A 21,721-nucleotide genomic window follows, 5' to 3' on the forward strand; every position below is an offset into this window, starting at 1 on the left:
ATTGCACGCTCCCAGTGAATCCCATCACCCAGTATCCACACCCTGCTGCGTCCCCCTCTCCCTATGATGCTAGGCTTCTCTATGGGTTTTGCTTCGACTGATGGGACATCGTCAAAGGGACACCTACAGAAGCTGACAGGTGTTCGCACACTGGGTTTGTCCTCTCCAAACACCGCCACCTAAGAAATCTAGGGTATCTTGCTGGGAAGGCCACAGGGGGAGAGCCAAGCTACCCACTCTGGCAACCCCAGCTAATCACCAGATACACTGTGACCACCAGAGAGTCACCATCCAGGACCCTTTTTACCCCAGCTGAGCCACATGGGCAGATGACTGTGGTGCCACAAGCGACCCCAAGCAAAACCAAAGAATAACTGCCCAGCCCCAACTCCAGAACGCCCATCCCATTTGTCGAGATGATCCTTTGTATCTAGTACTATTCCGTGGATGACATGAGTCCACGTACCTACCTGGGACACATGCCCTCTTTCTAATTTTTTTAATGTTTATTTATTTGGGGGGGTGGAGGGCAGAGAGAAAGTGAGACACAGAATCCGAAGCAGGCTCCAGGTTCTGAGCTGTCAGCATAGAACCCGATGTAAGGCTCGAACTCACGAACCACAAGATCATGACCTGAGCCGAAGTTAGACGCTTAACCTGACTGAGCCACCCAGGCGCCCCCACGTGCCCTCTTTTTACTCCCTCCTTCAGCATTCAGTTCTAAGGAGCAGATGACGGAACAGGTGGAAGAGTTCTGTGGGTGGATCTTTCATCCATCCATCTCCTCCCCTGGCTCCTGGCGAGGGAGCCTGTGGCATCACTGTGGGTACCGCAGAGTAAACAGGGGTTTTAACCACGAAGTCTGGGGATGGCTTTCTCTGGGGCAACAGTCAACCGATAAAGGCTCCTGTCGGGATGAAATCAAACGACGCGAAGCGCCCGGCACAGCTCCTGACACAGACTCCGGGTGCTCTGGGTCTGGCGATGGTCACCTTGGGTCAAGTTCAGGCCTAGTCAGTCCTACCTTTTATCTGTTACCCCGCCCCACTGCAACCACCTTACTCCTTTCTCTATATCCACTTGGAAAAAAAAAATCAAGTCATGAAAAACCACACGTTTGTATTTTGTTTTCCTTTTTCTTTTAGCGTTTTATAAAATTATTTTCACGTACTAAGGCAAAACAACGAAAAATCAGATAGTGCTAAGAATCTTAAAGTGAATCTGGAGTTCCTTGTCCTACACTCCTGCCCCAGCACAACCTCTCTTCATTTTAGGAGGCCTGAGCTACACTCATACCAAATTCAGGCAAATACTATACATAAGTGAAAACCATGAACATAGAGGAAAAATCCTTAGCAAAACATTAGCACATTGACTCCAGCATCATACAAAAATTATACAACACACTGTACGTGAGTGGGTTTTATCCCAGGAAGGAAAGCTTAGTTCAATACTCAACGTTCAGTTCACGTGGTTGATTGTGTCAGAACCAAGAGCCCCCTCCCCTCAACGTGCCTGTACACAATTCTCCATCCACGAGTCTGCTTCTGGGAATGCAACTTGAGAAAAATATGCTAAGTATCATTGGCTTCAGCAAGGACCAGGTGTGATCTAATCTATATTTAGAAGGAGTCCTGGCAACGTGTGTCAATATGAGAAGACGTTAAGGGCAAGACCAGTCAGGAGGCTGGTGCAGCTCAGGGATGGGGAGAGGCAGATGAGCAGAGGCGGGAGGATGTGGAGGAGGTGGTGGACATGAGGCTGAGTGGGAGGCAGAGCTGATGAGATCTGGAAACTAACTGAATGAGGACAGAGGTGGGAGGGGAGGGAGGAATCCAGGCCTGGACTACCCTGTGAATGGTGATGTTTGCCCCCAGATAGAAAATCCAAAAGAGAAAGCAGGTTTGTGGGGGGAAGATCGCCCTGTGAAGTATGTTTGCCAGCTCTGCCTGACCTCTCTGAACCTCTGACTCTTCTTCTCCCACCTGGTGTGGAGCCCAAGGTCCTCCATCATCTGGCCCCTGCTCCTCCCTCCCTCCTCCTTCCTTCTCCCTTCTCCCCCAGACCCAACTGCACTAAGCCTCTTTCTGATCCCAAAGCTGGCTGATGTGTTCCCATCTCAGGGCCTCTGCCCTTAGAAAGCTGCCCTCCACATTCTTTAAGTGACTGCCTCTTTCTGTTCACAGGCTTCTTTCCCTTGTCACTGGCCATGGAGGCCTTCCTTCTCTGACCTTCCTAGCCAAGGCAGCCCCTCCCGCCAGGCAATCAAGCCACATCATGGTACCTGTCTCACCCTCTTGATGGCACCTAAGCACACCTGAAAGTATCTTATTTGCTTTCACTTGTATTGTCTGCTGCTACTGGAAGGGAGCCCCTCACACACAAGAACCCAGTTTTGTTTACCTTGTCTCACAGCAGTGGGACACTGCCTGGCACAAAATCGGCCCTCAGGAGATACAGACTGACTGACGGACTAGCAGATGGCAGAACGGGAGCTCGAGCCAACTGCCACACGGATGCCGGACCTCCAGAGCCAAACCGGGAAAGTCCTAGGCAAACCGGGGGAGGCGGTCCCCTCAACTCACACCCAGCCCTGCTAACTCTCTGTCCCATCAGTGACTCTTCCTCTGGCCTGTGCATGCGGTTCCAAACCATGGCACTTGAAGTCACAGGTCCCATGCTTCATACCAGTGCCTGACACAAGGGAGGCCAGCAACACATATGTTAAGTGAGTGAGTGAACGAATGAATGAAAAAGAAAGGGAAGAGGAGGGGAGAAAAGGAAAGGAGGAAGGGAGGGGGGAAGAGAGAGAAAGAGAAGGAAAAAAGAGAGAAGGAGGAAGGAAGGGAGGGAAGGAGGAAGAGAGAGAGAGAGGAAGGAAGGAAGGAAGGAAGGGAGGGAGGAAGGGAGGGAGGGAGGGAGAGAGAGATAGGAAGAAAGAGAGAAAGAGAGAGGAGGGAGAAAGGAAGGAAGGAGGGAGGGAAGGAAGGAAGGAAGGCTTGGCTCCCTTAAGCAGAAGACAGATCACCCTGTATTAGCTCCCGGGTTTGAACCACGAAGCCTGACTGCCCAGCGACGTCCGGCGATGGGCCAGCCCGTGCGACTCAGCATCCTGCCCTGTGAGCTGGAATAAGGTCCCCAGGCGTCAGCTGCTCATGCCTGATGTCCTCTCCCCTGTCGCGCCGCTGGGTCTCAGTGGTAAACCAAAAGCCCGCGTCGGTGGAGCTCGGACAGGCTCACAAAGCAGGGCAGCGGAAAGCCCAGACAGAGAATCTAGACAAGTGGCTCAGATACATGGGGCATTTTTTTCTCTTTGGGGAATTTTCTCCCCATCTCATTCGCATCGGAGGACAAAGCCTGCAGTCCTGCCCGCGGGGATGGGAAAGGGAGAGAGCACCAAGGTCGGGTGGGATGGCCTCCTCTGGCCTTGGCCCCGGTGAGGGCCCCGGTGAGGGCCCTGGTGAGGGGAAAGGCAGGTGTGCATCCAGAGGCGGGGCAATCTGGGACCTAAATGGGGACCCGTAAGGGATGGCAGCAAAACAGACAGCTCCGGGGATCAGGTTCTGAGCCAAGACGCAAGGGACCGCATCTTCCTGTGTGGGACACAAGTGTACACGTTCAAGGCCTCAGAGTCTTTATGAGAGACAGTGAGCGTTAGAGCCCAAATCACCCAAGCCTGAATCCCACGTCTGCCAATTAACACTCATGACCTCAGGCAGACCATTTAACCCCTCCAGGCCTCAGTTTCCTCATCTGTAAGCTGAGACTCCTGTGATGACTGGAGACCCTGGATCTAAGGCACTTGGCATGTAACGGACATTTGTAAATGGTGGTTGTCGTTACGGTCATTACAGTACAGGTTTGCGTCCAGGGAAAAGCTTCTCGGGCTAGGGATGATAGGTGGTTCTGTCCATGAAGAACAAGCGATTATTAACCCAGCCAAGCTTTACACACGGGCGCTGGCACCCTCGCGGCGAGGTGGGGGTAATGAAGCCGGTGGCTTGGGACGCTCTCAATGCAGACGACCGGAGTCCTCCCCTGCCCTCCCCTACGAATTCCTGACTTCCATTCCGATGTAATAGACTTGGACTTAACAAGATAGCTATTATACTTTAAATACACACCAACTGGCCAGGAATGCAGCGTTTACTGCGAGTGAGAACGAGAGAGGCCACCCCTGCTACATCTCTGGTGTATCTCAAGCACAGCTTTGAATAATTAATTTGCCATTTCGATAATACACAATGGCTGGCCTATTAAGCCAAGAATCCTGCATTATTAAATGCTAACTTAGTGGCAAGCAAACAAAACCTGAGTCAATAGCTGCCTTGCCAGTTATTAAAAGCTCCTCTCCCCAAGGATCTGTGTGGGAGGCACACCACGTGGTAGGGCTAAGGCACTGAGGACAGCCAGTGGGGACGCCAGAGCACACAAGAGGCTATTCAGAGCCTCACCCTGCTCAGGTGGGAGGTCACTACCATGACAGGCTGAGGTCAATGCCAAAGAACCCGCCCGGATTTCCCACCAGCAGTGAGCCGCCCCTAGAGCAGCGAGCGGGAACATCTGCTTGTCGTTTGGGCTTTCTGGAAGCTATTTACTGCCCAAAGATGGTACTTAAGAGGCGGGAAAGGTATGTAGAACATGGTGGGGGTCCCAATATCAGGACCTGTCTCACCACAAGCCATGGAGAACTGAAGAATAGTCCTGTGTTGAAGCTGACTACCCCGTACAGACGTTAACAGTATGGGTTGTGAAGAGGAAAACAATGGGGATGCCACTGATTGCACGTATAAGCAACAGCAACTCCAAACAGTTTAGATATTAAGGAATTTAATTCTCACCCAATAGGAAATTGAGAAAGATACAAGTTTCTCAGTTGGGATTAGACTCGGCTGCATATAAAACACAAATAACAGTAGCTTGTACGAGGCAGAGGTTTATATTTCTCTCACATAAAAGCCCAGGGGCATCTGGATGGCTCAGTTGGTTGGGCGGCCAACTTCTGCTCAGGTCATGATCTTGTGGTTCATGAGTTCAAGCCCCACATCGGCCTCTGTGCTGACAGCTCAGAGCCTGGAGGCTGCTTTGGATTCTGTGTCTCCCTCTCTCTCTGCCCCTCCCCTGCTCGCACTCTCTCTCTCTCTCTCTCTCTCTCTCTCTCTCTCTCTCCTCTCAAAAAATAACAAACATTAAAAAATAAATAAATAAAAGAAGCAGCCCAGATATAAACAGTCAAAAGCTGATATGTCAACTCCACAGTCAGCAAGGACCTATACTCTCCACACAGGCCTTCCATCCCCCAAGTTAGCTTCATGGTTACACAATGGCTGCCACTGCCCTAACCATCATGTCCACATTCCAGGAAGTAGGAAGGTAAAGAGGGGTAGAGCAAAGGGCCACTTAACACGTTCATTAGCTACCTGCATTGACATGGGAGTCTGGAACATGTGGTTTTACATCTGTGTACATTACTAAATCCATCAATATAGGTTTTCTGTTGCTAAGGAGAAAGACCGGAGGAGACACTGGGAGGGCAACTAGCAGTTTCTGCTGGCGAAAGCTTCTAGGACGGTTTATCTTGTGACTCATCCCACCATCAAGGACCCAGATTCTATCTTGGCTCTGTCATCTTGACCTTGTCCTCAGATTGGTAGAAATGGCTATGCAACAGATCCAAATGTCTAATGGAGGTGTGATAACGTGGTGAGGCTGGGGGGCAAAGGGGGGCAGCGTGTGGATGCTGGGCTCAAAGACCATCTGGAGCATATTCTAGCTCTGGACCTTGGGCTGTGGCCAGAATACCTCCAAGCTGTGCTTTTTTCTCTTCTATCAAATGGTGGTAGCAACGACTGCCTTGTAGGGTGTGGCGAGGCTCAAATGTGATTGTGTGCGTAAAGTATGTGTGCATATAATTTTACAGTTCTGTATATATCACCTGCTCCATGCTCATGAGACACAAGTGATGCCATAGGTCTTAATTTCTCAAATAAATTAAATCCTGCTCAAGGTCCCATTCACTAGGTTAGAAGGAATCCCAGTCATCACACTCTTGATGACTTCCCTTCCCCCAGGGTTATTAAGTCCAAAGAGGATGTTCACCAAACTGTCCCTTTCAAGCAGTAAGAAGCCCTGAATCACTCGGTCTTCTATTTCCATTGCTGCTATACTTCTTACTGCCTCAAATGATTAAAAATAAGACTACTTGGCGCCTCAGAAGGTTAACTCAGTAGTTAAACTGAGTTAACTCAGTAGGTTAAACACCCGACTCTTGGTTTTGGCTCAAGTCATGATCTCATGTTTGTGAGTTCCAGCCCCGCATTGGGCTCTGTGATGATGGTGGAGAGCCCACTTGGGATCCTCTCTCTCCCCCTTTCTCTCTGCCCCTCCCCTGCTTGCTCTCTCTCACTCTCTCTCTCTCAAAATAAATGGATAAGCTTTAAAAAAAAAATTAAAAATCGAACCACTGCTATCAATGACTGGGGATGCACTCTGCACACTGCACCCCAAGTGTTCTATGTGAATGAAGTGTTCTATGCTCAGTGCTGCAGAGCTGCTCTGGGTCCGTGGCCTTCTACCTGCTGTGTGGTGACACTGCTCATGCTGCTGTAGCGTCCACTCGCCGGCTCCCTGCTCAGGCCCACAGAGCCTTTGAAAGAGGCATCTCCCTGTCTGGCTCACTCCCTCAGAGCCAAGCAAATCCCTTGTCTAGCACCCATGACCTTGGTTCTTCATGCCCAGTTCTCCCAGCACCTCATAATCATTCTCCTCCGTGAGCCCCCACCATAGCCTCAGGGCTGCTGCTCTAGAGAGGACCCAGCCATCCACCCTGAGCAGAGCTCACACTCACTTGGGAAATTCACCACCCCCTTGACCATTTTCTTCTTTCACCACCATCCCCCACAATACAGACCATTCCTGCTCCATCATCCCAAACTAGAACTTGATAGCTCCCTCAAATCCCTTCCACCCCTCCCCCATTGTGTAGTGGCCCTATGGGTGGGAGAAAAGCCGGTTGACACCACCACCACCCTTATAACTGTGACTGACTCCAGAAACCTAAGCCAGCCAGCACTCCCTAGCCAGAGAGACTTAGTCCAGAATGGACAAGTGACCCACTTTGAGCCAATGAGAATTGAGGGGAGATTTTTGAAGAAACTTCTAGGGGAAAACCAGTACCTTCTTCTAGATAATGTGGAGGTAAGGCCTGGAACTGCCATCTCTCTTTTGCCACCATGAGGAAGCCAGGCTGCTGCTGTATGAAGAGCAGAATACAACACTTGAAAGACTGGACCAGGTGTTTGAGGACATTGGTGAGGCCTCAAATCAAACCAACTCAGAAGATCTTCTAATTACTTGTGCCTTAAATCAAACTTCTCTATTGCCTAAGCCATTCAGGGAGGGTTTCTCATAGTTAGAACATAAAAAGACCTAAGAGACCCAGTGAGTCATCTGGAAATGGTCCAGTTCTTAGAAAGGCCTTAACCCTCCCAGGTTGGAGTAAGAAGAGCTGAAGTCAGGAGAAAAGTATGAGAAATACTCACCTTACTTAAGGTCTTTTTTTGTTTTGTTTTGTTTTGTTTTGTTTATAATTTTTTTAATGTTTTATTTATTTCTGGGAAAGAGAGAGAGACAGCATGAGCAGGGGAGGGTCAGAGAGAGAGGGAATCACAGACTCTGAAACAGGCTCCAGGCTCCGAGCTGGCAGTCAGCACAGAGCCCGACGCGGGGCTCGAACCCACGAACCGCGAGATCATGACCTCAGCGAAAGTCGGACGCTTAACCGACTAAGCCACCCAGGCCCCCCACTTTAGGTCTTAATTAGGCTCTTAAAGGAGTTCAGCCTAAATCTGAAAGCAAAGGGCGTTCTATGAAGGAACTCATTTGTCCATCCAACCACTCAGCACCCACGTACTGAGAGTTTGAATTCCAACTCCCTTAGGTCCCTCCATCACTTAGCACCAATGTCTAGGCTCCATCCTCATGCAAAGAGTACCACTTTGCAAGCTGTAAGCCAATTCATGGGCTACCCCTGTGTGCTAGTCAGGGTTCTCCAAAGATATAGAAACAGAAGGGCCTATATAGATATACAGAGAGGAGATTTATTGTAGGAATTGGCCCACACAGCTATGGAGGCCGAGATGTCCCATGATCTGCCACCTGTAAGCTAGGGAACCAGGAAAGCCAATGGTGTAATTCGGTCCAAGTCCAAAGGCCTGAGAATCAAGGGGGCCAATGGCTCAAGTCCTGGTTCGACTCCCAAGGCCCAAGACCCAGGGACACCAATGTCCAAGGGCAAGGGACAGTGGATGTCCCAGTTCAAGCAAAAGGAAGTTCACCCACCCCCGCTGGTGAGGGGGATCTTCTTTACTTAGTCCATAGATTCAAATGCTCATCTCTTCTAGAAACACCCTCACGGACACATCCAAAAATAAGGTTTCACCAGTTATCTGGGCACCCCTCAGCCCATCTAAATTGCCACCTAAAATTAATGATCACACCCCCATTCCTGGCTCTTAATGATGCACAAGCCCCTCACCTCTTCCCTTCCATCTCCGCCTGCTACCAGCCAGGCTCAGACCCTTCCCATCTTCGTTCTAGGCCTATCATTCCAGGCAGCTTCTTAATGGTCACCCGTCTAATCTGCCTTTTGAAAATCTAGTGCCATGACGTATGAATCATTCACTCCAAAGCATCCCCTTTGTCATTCTAGTCTGCCCAAAAATGCATGCCAAGTATAATGAATTTAAGCACACCAGGAATACATAAAAACATTTTTAAAAGAAAAAAAAGAAAGTTCTTTCTCTTCAAATTTCCTTTCCCCAAGGTTACCACTGGTTATAGGTCTATGTCATCCTGGACTCTTTCCTAGGTATACATATATTTCATACCTTTTTTTTCCCAACCAAGCACAGTATAGCTTTACTAACATGCCTATACTGCAAGAGGGACTGCCCTGAAATCACATAAAAAAAACCATCCCTACATGATTCCTTAGGGCCATATTCACTCAAAATAATGGAAATTTCAGCTCAATGGCCCTGCTGGGGGAGTGTTCTGAAGCCCACAGCTCCCATTTTTGTTGCTGTTGTATTTCTGTTGCTGCATTCTCTGCCGGCTTAATTAGTGCATGGTAGTGTCTGAAGCCATGTCGTTTCTATTCCAGTTGTGGCCAGAGGCGGTTAGCACAAAATACAGAATATTCTTAATTCCAATAAAACTATTCAGTCTAATGGCCCTGTTCCAGCAACTTGAGAGGTTAGAACACCCAGCATCTGAAGCTGCAGATAAGGAAAAAAGAGCTCCAACAGATGTCATAGAAAGAGGGTTCTTTGGGGGCACCAGGGTGGCTCAGTTGGTTGAGTGTCTGACTTCGGCTCAGGTCATGATCTCCTGGTTTGCGAGTTCGAGCCCTGCATTTGGCTCTCTACTGTCAACACAGAGACCACTTCAGATCCTCTGTCCCACTCTCTCTCTCTGCCCTCCCCCACTCAAAAATAAATAAACATTAAAAAAAGAAAGAAAGCAGGAGGGCCCTTCAGAGGGCTCTCACAGCTGGAGAGCAGCTCCTGGCAATTAGTTCATGGAGCCTTGGTCTCCCAAACATCCCCCAAAAGAACAGACTTGAAAGCATGGTTTAAAACTATATTATTACAGGGGCACCTGGGTGGCTGGGTCGGTTAAGCCTCTGACTTCGGCTCAGGTCATGATCTCATGGTTTGTGGGTTTGAGCCCCATGTCGGGTTCTGTGCTGACTGCCAGCTCAGAGTCTGGAGCCTGTTTTAGATTCTGTGCCTCCTTCTCTCTCTGACCCTCCCCTGCTCACGCTCTCTCTCTCTCTTTCTCTCTCTCTCAGGAATAAATTAAAAAAAAAAACATTAAAAAAAATTTCAAAAAAAAGAGACTTTTTTAAAAAATAAATAAATAAATAAATAAATAAAACTATATTATTACAGGGGCACCTGGGTGGCTCAGTCGGTTGAGCATCCAACTTCGGCTCAGGTCATGATCTTGGGTTCATGAGCTCGAGCCCCACATCGGGCTCTCTGCTGACAGTTCAGAGCCTGAAGCCTGCTTCTGTGTCTCCCTCTCTCCACCCCTCCCCTGCTTATGCTCTGTCTCTCAAAAATAAACAACATTAACATTTTTTTAAAAAACTATATTAGTACAGTGCTGGCTTGGGGAGAAAATATTGTATCAGAATTCTCTGTTTGTTATAGCTAAGGCTGAGACCACTCTCTGTTCTGTGACTCGTCCCAGAGCAGCCAGTGACGGGTGGCAGAGCTATGGGTCTTGGGTCCTTCTGAGATGGCTTCCCTATATGGGGTAGGTGTTAGGTCCCAGTGATCGGGAGACACGCTGGCCCTGGTTTCATTCTGAGTCTTCCATTTAAGAGCTGTGCCAACTTGCGGGATATACTGAAGCTCTCAGAGCCCTGGTTTCCTTGTTCCTAAACAGCAGGTAAAAAACCCACTGAAAAGGGTTTGTGAGGATATGGGAGTTGCCCGGCATGTAGCCAGAAGCAGTACCTGGTACCTGTTATCAGTCTATCCATGGTTTGTAGACATGAGGCTTCTGCCTCCTGACAAGTAGTTTCTGATGAGTTCCCCTGACAACACCCATTCCTAGGGGAAAAATGTCACAAGGAATGGGTGGGTGGCCGGGAAGAGGATTTACCGACACTGGGAAGGGCGCTTCTGGGGCGAATGGGAGGAGAGGCAGCCAAGCCAGGCCTCCGTGGCGCTGGCGTTGCCGGGATGCATTACAAGGACACAAAGCATTCCTCCAGCCCCTCCTGGACTGGCCGTGCTTCCTGCTTCTCACATTTTCCTAAACCTCTCAGGCCTGGCTGGCCTCCTCTTTCCTGGGAAACACAGATGGTCGGCACAGAAAATGCGGGCTGGATTTGAGCTTGCCTTATGCAAGATGGGCTAAATCCTCCTGCCCTAAGGCACCGAAATATTCTCTCTTTCTCTCTCTCTCTCTTTCTCTCTTTCTCTCTCTCTCACATACACACCTACACATGGAATATATCCTGCATCCGTTCATGTTCTTCATATTCCCTGCCTCCCCATCACCAAAAACTAACAGCTAGTGATAGAACAATCGCAGATGATGTCCTACGACTTCATCTGAATAAGAAAGGTCTCAAACTCCTTTCCTAATCTGAGAGGCATCACTAAACAAACTTATGGAAATTCTGGATCTGCTAACTGTGGGAGTCAAAGCAGACGCGCACGGTTATTGCTGTGTGGGGGTGTCTGCCATCGCAATTAACATTCACTCAGACCCAAGGCGGACGTGTCACCTGTGACGTGTGGCTAGGCACGTGAATGACGGAGCATGCTGCCTGGTTTTGATTTTCATCGGCTCCTTATAAAAGACGCGTACCGTACACCCTGTGGAGACTGCACAGTCGAACTCTACTTATTTTATTGTTAGAGGTTTCCCATTCTTATTGAAAAAGTATCGCAAGGTGATAATGTGCCAAAAATCAAACGCCACAGAAGTGTCGAGTGGCTCGTGGTCCCGCTGGGAAGCGCCCGCTTATATCCTGTCACGTGGTGGTGAAAGCTGGATGAGAAGATGATGCGCAAACTTTTGTCCCAAACTGGGACCCATTGGACTCCCAGTCCCTGGAAGGTAAAAGCTTGAGTGTAAGGCGATGGGGGGTGGGACTAAGCTGTCTTACACCTGCACCCCTGAGAGCAGGCCCTCCTGCTTACCTAGCTAGGGCTCCTGACTTCTGGTGCTTTCCAATGCCCAATTTCCAGTCCTTCCGTTGGTGAGCTAACTATTCCAGTGTCCTTCCACCAAATCCCATTTTCGCTCCTTGACTTAGCCAGTCAGTTTCTGTTGCTTGCCACCCAAGCCGATTCAAACACAGCAGGTACAAATTTTATAATCACCCAAAGACAGAAGTACCGAAATGTCCCTTTCTTTATTATTTTCTGTGTGATCGGAACTTTTAACTTGACCCTCCACACACACCCATTAATATTTACACAGTGTGCTTTCTCCAAACACCCTAGGACACAGAAAGTAAAAATGTATCCAACAAAAAGTCAAAGTGCCTCCCCTCCCCCTACCACACACACACACACACACACACACACACACACACACACACACACTGGCTGCCTCTGAAGTGCCCTGTGCCAGAAGCTATCGGGACCTTTCACCTACTCTATTTCACCTACTCCCACAATCTCATGTAACCCTCTCAGACCTCCCAGAGGGCAAGCATTCATGTCCCATTTTACACATAAGAAAACCAAGGCCAGAGGACGTCTATGGGGTCCAGCTCCCTTGCTGATCTTAAGTGGCACCCAGAGCGGTCAGCGTGCCTAACTAAATGATCCTCGCAGGGCGCCTGGGTGGCTTAGTCGGTTAAGCGTCCGACTTTCGCTTAGGTCATGATCTTGCGGTTCGTGGGTTCGAGCCCCGCATCGGGCTCTGTGCTGACTGCCAGCTCAGAGCCTGGAGCCTGTTTCAAGGTCTGTGTCTCCCTCTCTCTCTGACCCTCCCCTGCTCACACTGTCTCTCTCTCTCTCCTAGAAATAAATAAAACATTAAAAAAAGAATTAAAAAAAACAAAAATAAAAAAAAATGATTCTCTCTGTGAGGAAAGACCTGCTTTAGTCTGTCGGCCTGGTTTTGCCCTGTGTGAGCAAGGGTACCCTACACGGGAGCAGAGAACAAAGAGAAAGCTTTTTGTTTCTTACTATTTCTTCTCTGCCAACTTTGGGTTGTTTTACGATTCCCCTGTCCCCACCCCCCAAAAAAGTCACTTAGAAAATAATCCAATGATTGGTGATTTCTCCCACTTCCTCTCTCTGACTCCCTTTGGTTAAAGCTGTTTATCCTCTGGTTATTTAACCAACAAAAACAGGCAAGCCAAGAAAAAGATTTTAAAATAATTCCCCTCTTTTCCCCCAGCCCTCGATTGTTCTTTCCCTCTTCCTTTCTGTCATAGATGCCAGCAGGAGAAATAGAAATCACCACGGGCTGGGGGAGGCGCTTTTAAATATTCTCGCTCTTTAGGTATTGTCCCTGGGGTCTTTTTTCCCTGCCCTCCTTCCTGGGGCTTTAGTGGACATTGTAATATACAAGTAACATACACCTGTAGCCATGTGGAAAACCGGGATAGTGCCAGAGCCTACCAATGTGAACAGCACTGAGCCAAGAGGGAATGTTGCGGGAAAGCTCTGAGGCAGAAGTCAGGTGAAGTTCCAGGTCTGCCAGGAACTAGCTGCTGTTCACCTTGTGCTCATCACACAACGCCCTGAAGCTCAGTTTTCTCCTTTGGCACGCCGGAACAGTCACACATGCCTGCCCCTCCCCCTCCTTGGCGGATTGGTATAAAAATCCAACAGATTGGCATGAGAGAGAGCTCAGCAAAACTGCAAGGAGCTATATAAATTTATCGCCGTCATTAATCCTCAGCCCTCTCCCGCTACTCCTTTTAGGCCCGTATTGTTTTTAACTGAGTTCTTTAAAGTCAGGCAGGCAAGAAATGGCCTCTGAGGTTTCTTGCTTCCTTTTTCCCTCAGTTGAAATGAAAAGAAACCAGAGATGTTCAAAAGCACGTCCCGGTGTATGGTATGTAACAAACATGACCAGCCCTACCGAGACCTGTTAATCTCGGAGTTGGCTCTTGCGGGAGAAGAAATCGGAGAGATTGCAATGGGCATTCTTGCGTGCAATGCTCAGGCTATTCTTTTTTTTTTTTTTTTTTTTTTTNACCCAGGTGACCCTATGCTCAGGCTATTCTGAGACAGCAATGGTGCAATCCCCAAGATAATTAGGTCAGCCCACTTTTTTTCAGCCATTCTTATCCCACCTGATAAAATATTAATCACATGGAGCTTTCCAGTCTGCAACACATCTCCCAGAGTATTAGATGGGCTCAGTCATGCGGCACAGGAGAGATGTAAGTAAGCACCTGTTTCAGATGCTAGGAGTAAGACAATGTGTCAGCACCAAGGAAGAGACGAATCCCTAGTATGAGGTCCCGGGAGGCCACGTGCTATTGCAGTTAATGTATCTTTGCTCCTTTGGCAGACCACAGTTGGAATTCCTCTTCTGTCACTTAGCAGAAGCCCCCTGGGCCAAGTGTTACTTGTCACAAAGCTCCAGTCTTCCCATCAATGAAATGGGGGAATGACAACTCTGGGACAGGATGGGGGAGGGGGGCTTAGAGATGAAGTAAATGCACAGCTCTCAGCACACCCCTGTAGGAAGCCCCCTGGAGATGTCATTGTCCATGAGAATCCCTTTCGCAGTTTGATCACAAGAAAAACCTTGACGGTCTGTTGCCCTGAGATAGAGCCTGAGGTCCCGGGGAGGCCTGAGTAGCCCTGTGTTACATGGAGTAAGGGGGAAATCTGCCTGTTTCTGGACCAAAAGCAGAAGAGGAGAGAAAGGAGGGGGAAGGGCGGCTAGATGGACGAAGGCCTTGCGCAGTGAGGTAACACCCTCCCCCCTCAAGTCTGGGGAGCCCTGCAGACCTTCAGTAAAGTCACTAAACCCATACCTTCGGTCCAAGTGGATTTGGTGGAGAACTGATGAAGACACTGAACTTGACAGCCACACTAACGTATGCTGGAGCCAAGGCAACAAATATGGAAGCAGGAAGCAGGTGCAGAGGGACAAGCTTGAGGAACGAAGCCCCAGGAACCCTCAGAAATAGAGGGAAAGTCTCCGTACCCTCCCAAACCATGGAATAGGAATCTGGTTAAAGAGTAACTGAATTTCACAAGAGCGGAGATGGTTCAACAACAGGGCACCACTAGATGGCTGTCATCTTCACCATCGCCATCATCATCATCATCCCCAGATGTTATTGATCGTCTGCCTATGGGATGCAGAAGACTGGCTGTGGGTGATGCAACCTGGGGCCCAGGACGCTGGCACTTGCATAACCAGGGCTGCATTACTGAGGAAATTCTAGCGGCTTCCTCCCATCTCATTGTTGAGCTGTGAAGCTACCTCTCTGTTCACTCCTTCCCACCAGCAAGTGAATGCCTATTAGTTACCCCTTCCAGCCACTTTCAATCCCACAGCCATGACCTTCCCGGGTCTGCAAGTCCCGCGCTTTCCCACTTAGGCTGTTCACTGTTCCGATGACACTTGTCCGCACTGCAGGGAGCCCCCAGTTATGAATTACTTACCTGCTGGCCATCATTTTAATGTAAATGGATTTTAAAAAGCAGCAAAGGCATATATTTTCATTTGGAGTTAAAGCATCCATTTTTTATTCGAGTTTGAGTCTGGTCTCAAAGAGTCGGCAGAGGAATGGCTCCAAGGCTAATATAGCTAATGACTATGATGGAAATCCCGTGAGCAGCCGATATTTCACTGGCAGCCACCTCTATCCTGGCTTTGCAGCCTGCACTACGTTTTTTTTTTCCCCACAGCCCCTTCCATTAACACCCACTGCATATGATAGAACCATTACGATAATATCTCCACTCTCAGAAGCCTCGATTGGTCTTGACACATTATCAACCTAAGAGCTCAGCCACTGCGCGCTAAGCCCTATTTATAATAACCCTTGGCAGAAGCCACCAAAATAAAACCTGGTACTTACGGGCCACCTTTCATCTGAGAAAATCAGAAAGCTTTACAAGCTTAATTAAGCTTCAGCATCTATCTGAGTGATGAGACGTGCAGGGCCCAAGGAAGCTGAGCTGAGCGGGAGCAGCATTGCTAATTGCACACGGGATAAAGCTCTGGGTGGCAGTGAACAAAGAAATCAACAACGCCGGAGAGAGCCACCTCCTTTCATGGGAAATGTGTGTTGAGTGAATTCTTTCAGAATGGAAAACAGTCCCAGATGAGTGATAAAGGGGCTGCAGAAAATCTCTGACCTGGGGCTTATCAATCTAGGGAGGGGGCCTGAGAATGGTTCCTTTTATCAAAATCGGATTAAGCTAATCCCACATACTCAAGTGCTTTTAAGGACGAGGAAATCAAGCTCCCAAAGGATGCGTTAATCTGCCCGTGGGCACACGGCTGCTGAGCTCCCAAGGTGTTCCCTCTGCTGACCTGAATGCCCTTCTCCCCAAAGCCTGACCGCCACACCCCCACTTGCCCTTCAAGATCTGCCTCCTTAGTGAAGCCTTCCTGGCCTTTCCTGGTAGAATCTGTTGCTCCCTCCTCCGTGCTCTCATATAGTTTATATTTCCATAATTGCTAGAGCAATCAATAATATATACTGAATGCTTAATGTGCATTTCATCCACACAATAATGTTATGAGGCAGTACAGTTATCATCTCCACTTTTCAGGTAAGTTAACGAGCCCAGAGAGGTTAAGGGACTTTCCCAAGATGGCACAGCTAGGAAGTGCAAGACTGGGCCTGGCTGCAGGGCACATGTTCCTAAAGACTTCACCTTGCTGCCTGCCCAGGAGCACAGCTGTGATGGGAAAGATCTAGTTACATGTCTGCCCCCTCTCTGGTTTGTAAGCTCCTCTGTGAGAGGTGTATCATTTAGGAATCACTGGTCTGCAAACAACAAAAAACCCCAACTTGGAGAGCATGCAAACACACAAGAAGTCCAGAGGAAAGGTGGCTTCAGGGCTGATGAACTGAAGGGCGTGGACCCAGGCTCCTTCCATATTTCTGCTCTGCCTGCCTCAACGTGTCCCCTTAGCTCCCCTGGCAGTTACACACTGACTGTCCTATTCCAGCCCTCGTATCTGGGCCTGAACCATGGAGAAAAGGGGCCATATCTTTTCTGTGTCCTTTTGCCATGGTATGGACATCTTTTCCAGAAACATCTCTGGGGTCTTCCGGGTCTCACTGGCCAGAATGGCATCACAAGCCTATGCCTACACCTAACACGGGCAAGGGGACTGAAAACACCATGACTGGCTTAGCCCCGCCAGGGTTCAGCTTCCCTTCCAGCCCCAGGCGCAGGGAGGAGAACGGGGAGCTGCCGGGAGGAAGGACGGAGGAGAAAGCTGAAGACGATCAACCTAAACTCCCGACACAGGCGTTAAGAACGAGAGAAAAGTAGGTGCTCTGTCGCTTACTGCCCAGTTCTTGGCCTTCGCCATTTGAACAAAAACTTGCAGTTGAACTAAGTTACAGCAGAGAAAAAAAAAAAACCTCACGTCCCCACATGCCCAGTCTGGTATTTTTGCCACCACACCCTGTAACTGGAGTCTGACGCTAGGCGACAGGTTCATCTCAGCAATTGCTTTAAAACTTGCTAAATTAATTTGCCAGTGCCCTAACCTTTAGATTCTAGTCTCTAACACCAGTGGCTACGGGAACCTTTTTCAAAAGCAGGTCAAAAAGGGAGCTTCGTGGAATAAAGAGGTTCATAAAAATGTTATTCTCACCATAAATTGCAGGTTTCTGTCAACTTTGACTTTCTTTCCAGAAACACAGTGTATTCTTAAAAGGACTCATTCAGGCAGACAGATTAGTTGCAAGGTCTATTACATTTCCTGATCTCCTTCTGGCTATCCAGTAGGATTTCCCTGGAACAAGGTATATAAATACCTTGCCCCTGACAGCCAGGTATGTGAGGATGAGATCAGGTAAGCAATTCTTTGATCCTCAAGCAGAAAAATACTATACCCTAGGGGGACAGAGAATGGGAAAGAGACAGACCCGAATAAAACTATGGCCCAGAGAGGTTAGAAAGCTGCCCCAGGTCACAGAGCTAACAATCTCACACACAGAGTGACACAAATACTATAAGAGTGAACTCAGATAATCTTTTAAGCATTTTAAATATAGGGCTAATTTAATCCTCACAATGAGCTACAAGGTTTGTTACCAATAACTAGTATTAATCATCAGATGTTACATAATTGTTATCATTAGTATTAGTAACACCAATAACACTAATATAACTGCACTTTACAAATGAGTACACTGAGGCACAGAGAGGTCAAGTAACTTACTGGAGTTTATGTGCCCGGGAAGTTTTAAACCCACACAATTTGATTTGAGGATTTGTTCTCTTAACTGTTTCACTTAGTGGCAACCTCAGAGAACATTTCAAAGCAAAATATAATTTGAGTTGAGTCTACTTTGATTTAATGCAATAGCTTCTTATATCTGATATTTCCCCCTTTTTTTTTTTTTTTTTTTTTTGGCAAAGGGTTTCTCTTCCATCATTCTAGAATCTTAGCCCTGCCGTTTATTTGTTATCTGGCTTCAGGCCACTCACTGGCTAGGCTTCAGTGTTCCCATCTGTAAAATGGGGACAATTATGTTGGTTAGAAAGGTTTAAGCAGGTAACACGTGTGCGGGGCTTAGCCCATAGTGAGCACTCAGTGTCTGCCGCCAGCTCTGCGGTGATTATTAATATCTCGCTAGCACTTCCTAACAACTGTGTGAGGCAGGTAGAATTTATTACCCTCATTTCTCAGATGTGGAAATCTAAACTCATAGAAGGGAAATAACTGGCCTGAAAGGAAACAGCCAGAATGTGGAAATGCCAGACTTGGGAAACGTTCCAACTCTGAGCCTCCAGCCCTGCTCTCAACCCTCCATTCCACCCCACACCCTCTTCCCCAGGAGGCACTGTTAAATGAGCCACATCATTCTTCAAACAGGACTATGGAAAAAATTGAAGCAACTTGAAGTCAAGGCTCAAGGAGAAGCTCTGAGGAATATTAAGAAAGTTTTCAAGGTGAAAATAGGTTCATAGGGACCAATAAGCAGCACCTTCCTTCACCCACAAACAATTGCCAGAACTGAGACCCCGCTATCCCAAGGAGCATGGTGGCTTGGCCACGAATGGGGGAGGGGAGCATCCCCAGGCTGGGAAGTAAAGGCAAGTGGGAGTGTGGTCGTCTTACAGGTAAAACAGAGGGGTGTATTTAAATAGTCTGTAAAATCATCAAAGACCACTTTAAAACTGCATTCCACTGGGAGTTTGTGTTTCGGCTTTGGTTTCAGTTTATTCCTTTGGTTTAGGGGAATTCTGCATTTGGTACACTTGTTCAAGTTTGTTAGTGCATCCCATTGCGGCACGCGGTGCGTTCAGTCCTGTGGCTGTGGGCAAAGGGCTACGATAAGGTTGGCCCATTTTCCTAGGGGTAAGAGTTTAGCCAACTTCTTCAAGGCCCAGCTTTCTTCGTCAGTACATGGAACATGATTGAAAGATTCTGGGATTTGGAGTTTCTGAGTTGGAGGCTAGCCCTCCCTGAAGGAAAGTCACGTGCTTCTTCTTCCTACATTAGATGGAGCCTTCACCAATATTTTTTTTTCCTTTTAAAATGAATGAAAGTTCTTATTTTGTGTCTTTTAGTAGTACATAGATTTTATTTAAAACAAACTCAACATGCCACTTGCAGAAACTTAATCTCATTAACATTCCAATGATTTACTCAGCGAATCGTTATTGAACACCCACTAAGTGCCAGGCACTGTGCCAGGCAGCCCTGAAACAGACAAGAGGGACTCCTTGTAGTTTACAATGAACTATCCCCTGCAATTCTCTATAGCTTTTGTTAACAGCTAAAAAGACAGAGACGCCAACTACTTTGGGTTTCCCCATAGCACCTAGAATATGCCACGGGCTGTGGTAGCCACCTAGTAGTCTCAGAATTTAAGTGAAATAAGGAGTCATCCCTTGAAACATGTATACACATTTCTCTAATTAGATGATATTCCACTTGTGCCCACAAGGTGGAGATCTTGCTTACAGTTTGCCCAAGCTGCAAGCATCGCATTAAAAAAAAAAAAAAAAGCTCAGAAGTTAAACCAAAAGACCAAAAAATCAAATTCAATTTATTGAGCACCTATTTGGTGTAATATAATATGTTAGGTGGTAAGGAAAATAAAAGGTTGTTAAGAAACATTAACCCCTGTCCTTTAGGGAAACAGAGAAGATAAGGACCATGCACAGAGCATAAAGTACCTTTTAATGAATTAATATGTTTTGATGCGTACATATGGGAGCCATAGTCAGCGCATCATCAGATAAGATCTATAAAAAGGCATGATATAGCTGTGTGGTGTGGAACAGATTCAACAAAGACTCCACACTTCAGCCAATATGGAAACACTTGAGGGTATATAGGGTCAGGACTAGAAAGCTCCAGATGTGGCCTTTTGATGCCTCTGTTCAGCCACAAACATTAGGGTGTCTGCCCTATAACTTAAACATTCATTCTTTAGAGAATAAAATATAATCAGAGCCAGCTGATGAGCTCATAAAATTAAAACTCCCCATGTGCACCTGATGGGGGATAAAGAGAGAATAGAAACACATGCAAGAAAACATTTCAAACCCCTGCTTTCAGGAGGTGGATTCTACCTTCACCCACTCACCCCCACCCGCCACCCCCATCCCTTACCTGGGAATCCTGTTTTGGATCTGGGACAAGCTCCCGCAGAGAGGGAAAGGGGAAAGTCAATTCTTATTCAAGAGCCTTCCTGGTGGCTTAAACCCAGAGGTGGCTGGAAGACAATGTGGTTTCTTTTGTCATTGCTTTGGGTTTTTTTCTCCTCCACCCCCTCCCCAATCATGTATTTTTCCCTTAAGCCATTAAACCAGCAAGTCAAATGTACTACCATGACGTTCTTTTTCATTCGAGTTGAAAGTCACTTTTGGAGCCTAAAGTAACTGGCTAAATGACAATGACTTTTTAAAAACGAAGATGCTGGCAACTTGAAAATAATGAGCTTCTTGAGGAAGGGAAAATCAGGTGGCATGCTGCCAGAAGGCCCAAGTTTGAACTTTGGTTTGTGCACTTGCTACGTCTAGCATATTGAGCAAGCCTTCTCCCTGCCTCAGTTTCCTCGTGGGCAAAATTGTGTCATTTCTTTAGAGAGAGAGAGTCTCTGGCACCTCTCCCTCCCGCACTAGGTCGGATCCTGGGTTACAATGTTCTCTGAGCAACCTGAACCTCTCCCAGGGACGTTAGCTCCTCCAGCACGGGGAGAATCTGTGGGTTTTACTGCCCTGAGACCGACGCTTCAATGGTTGGACGAAGGGCTAGGAGCTGACCTAGGCGTTATATTACTTGCACAGCGACGTTTAATTCCCCCGTGAGTCCCGCGGGAAAGACGGATCCACCAACCTCAAAGCGCACAGGCCCGCAGTGACCCGCCGCGGTAACCGCGCTCGGAAAGGGGGTGTCGGTTCAAATTTGTTTGCTACAGACGGTTCCCCCAACCCGGCCAGAGTCACATCCTCAGTGGCCCGGAGAAGATTCGCAGGGTTTTACATAAGGCAGGGTGAATCACCGTCGGAAAGCGAGCAGGAGAAGGGACCCGCCCCAAGCCTCGCCAGGCGGCGCCCTGAGCGCGGCAGGGGTCAGTCTGAACTTTGCAGGAGGCCGGGCGCTGCCCTGGCCTGGGGACCCTGCGANGCGCTACGGCATCAACCCGGAGCAGATCCAGGGCGAGGCCCTGTCCTACTACCTGGCGCGCCTGCTGGGCCTCCAGCGCCACGTGCCCCCGCTGGCACTGGCCCGGGTGGAGGCTGGGGGCGGGCAGTGGNGCCGGGGGCGAGCTGGCCAACCGCAGCCAGGCGGAGCTGGTGGACCTGGTGCAGTGGACCGACTTGATCCTTTTCGACTATCTGACGGCCAACTTCGACCGGCTCGTCAGTAACCTCTTCAGTCTGCAGTGGGACCCGCGCGTCATGCAGCGCGCCACCAGCAACCTGCACCGCGGCCCGGGCGGGGCGCTGGTCTTTCTGGACAACGAGGCGGGCTTGGTGCACGGCTACCGGGTGGCGGGCATGTG

At 48.4% G+C, this 21,721-nt stretch overlaps 1 protein-coding gene across 1 annotated transcript in view; it reads left to right on the forward strand.

The window, feature by feature from the left end:
* Window positions 1-16,868: 16,868 nt before the first annotated feature.
* The window catches only part of FJX1 (four-jointed box kinase 1), a 6,073-nt gene continuing 1,220 nt past the window's right edge, over window positions 16,869-21,721 (forward strand). The window contains 3 exon segments of the mRNA XM_077777519.1: window positions 16,869-17,017; window positions 21,208-21,471; window positions 21,473-21,721. The exon segment at window positions 21,473-21,721 is cut by the window's right edge and continues 11 nt beyond it. Coding sequence (XP_077633645.1) covers window positions 16,869-17,017; window positions 21,208-21,471; window positions 21,473-21,721 — 662 coding nt within the window.

The sequence above is a fragment of the Crocuta crocuta genome, unplaced genomic scaffold, assembly GCF_008692635.1.
Source record: "Crocuta crocuta isolate KB4526 unplaced genomic scaffold, BGI_CrCroc_1.0 scaffold384, whole genome shotgun sequence".
NCBI lineage: Eukaryota > Metazoa > Chordata > Mammalia > Carnivora > Hyaenidae > Crocuta > Crocuta crocuta.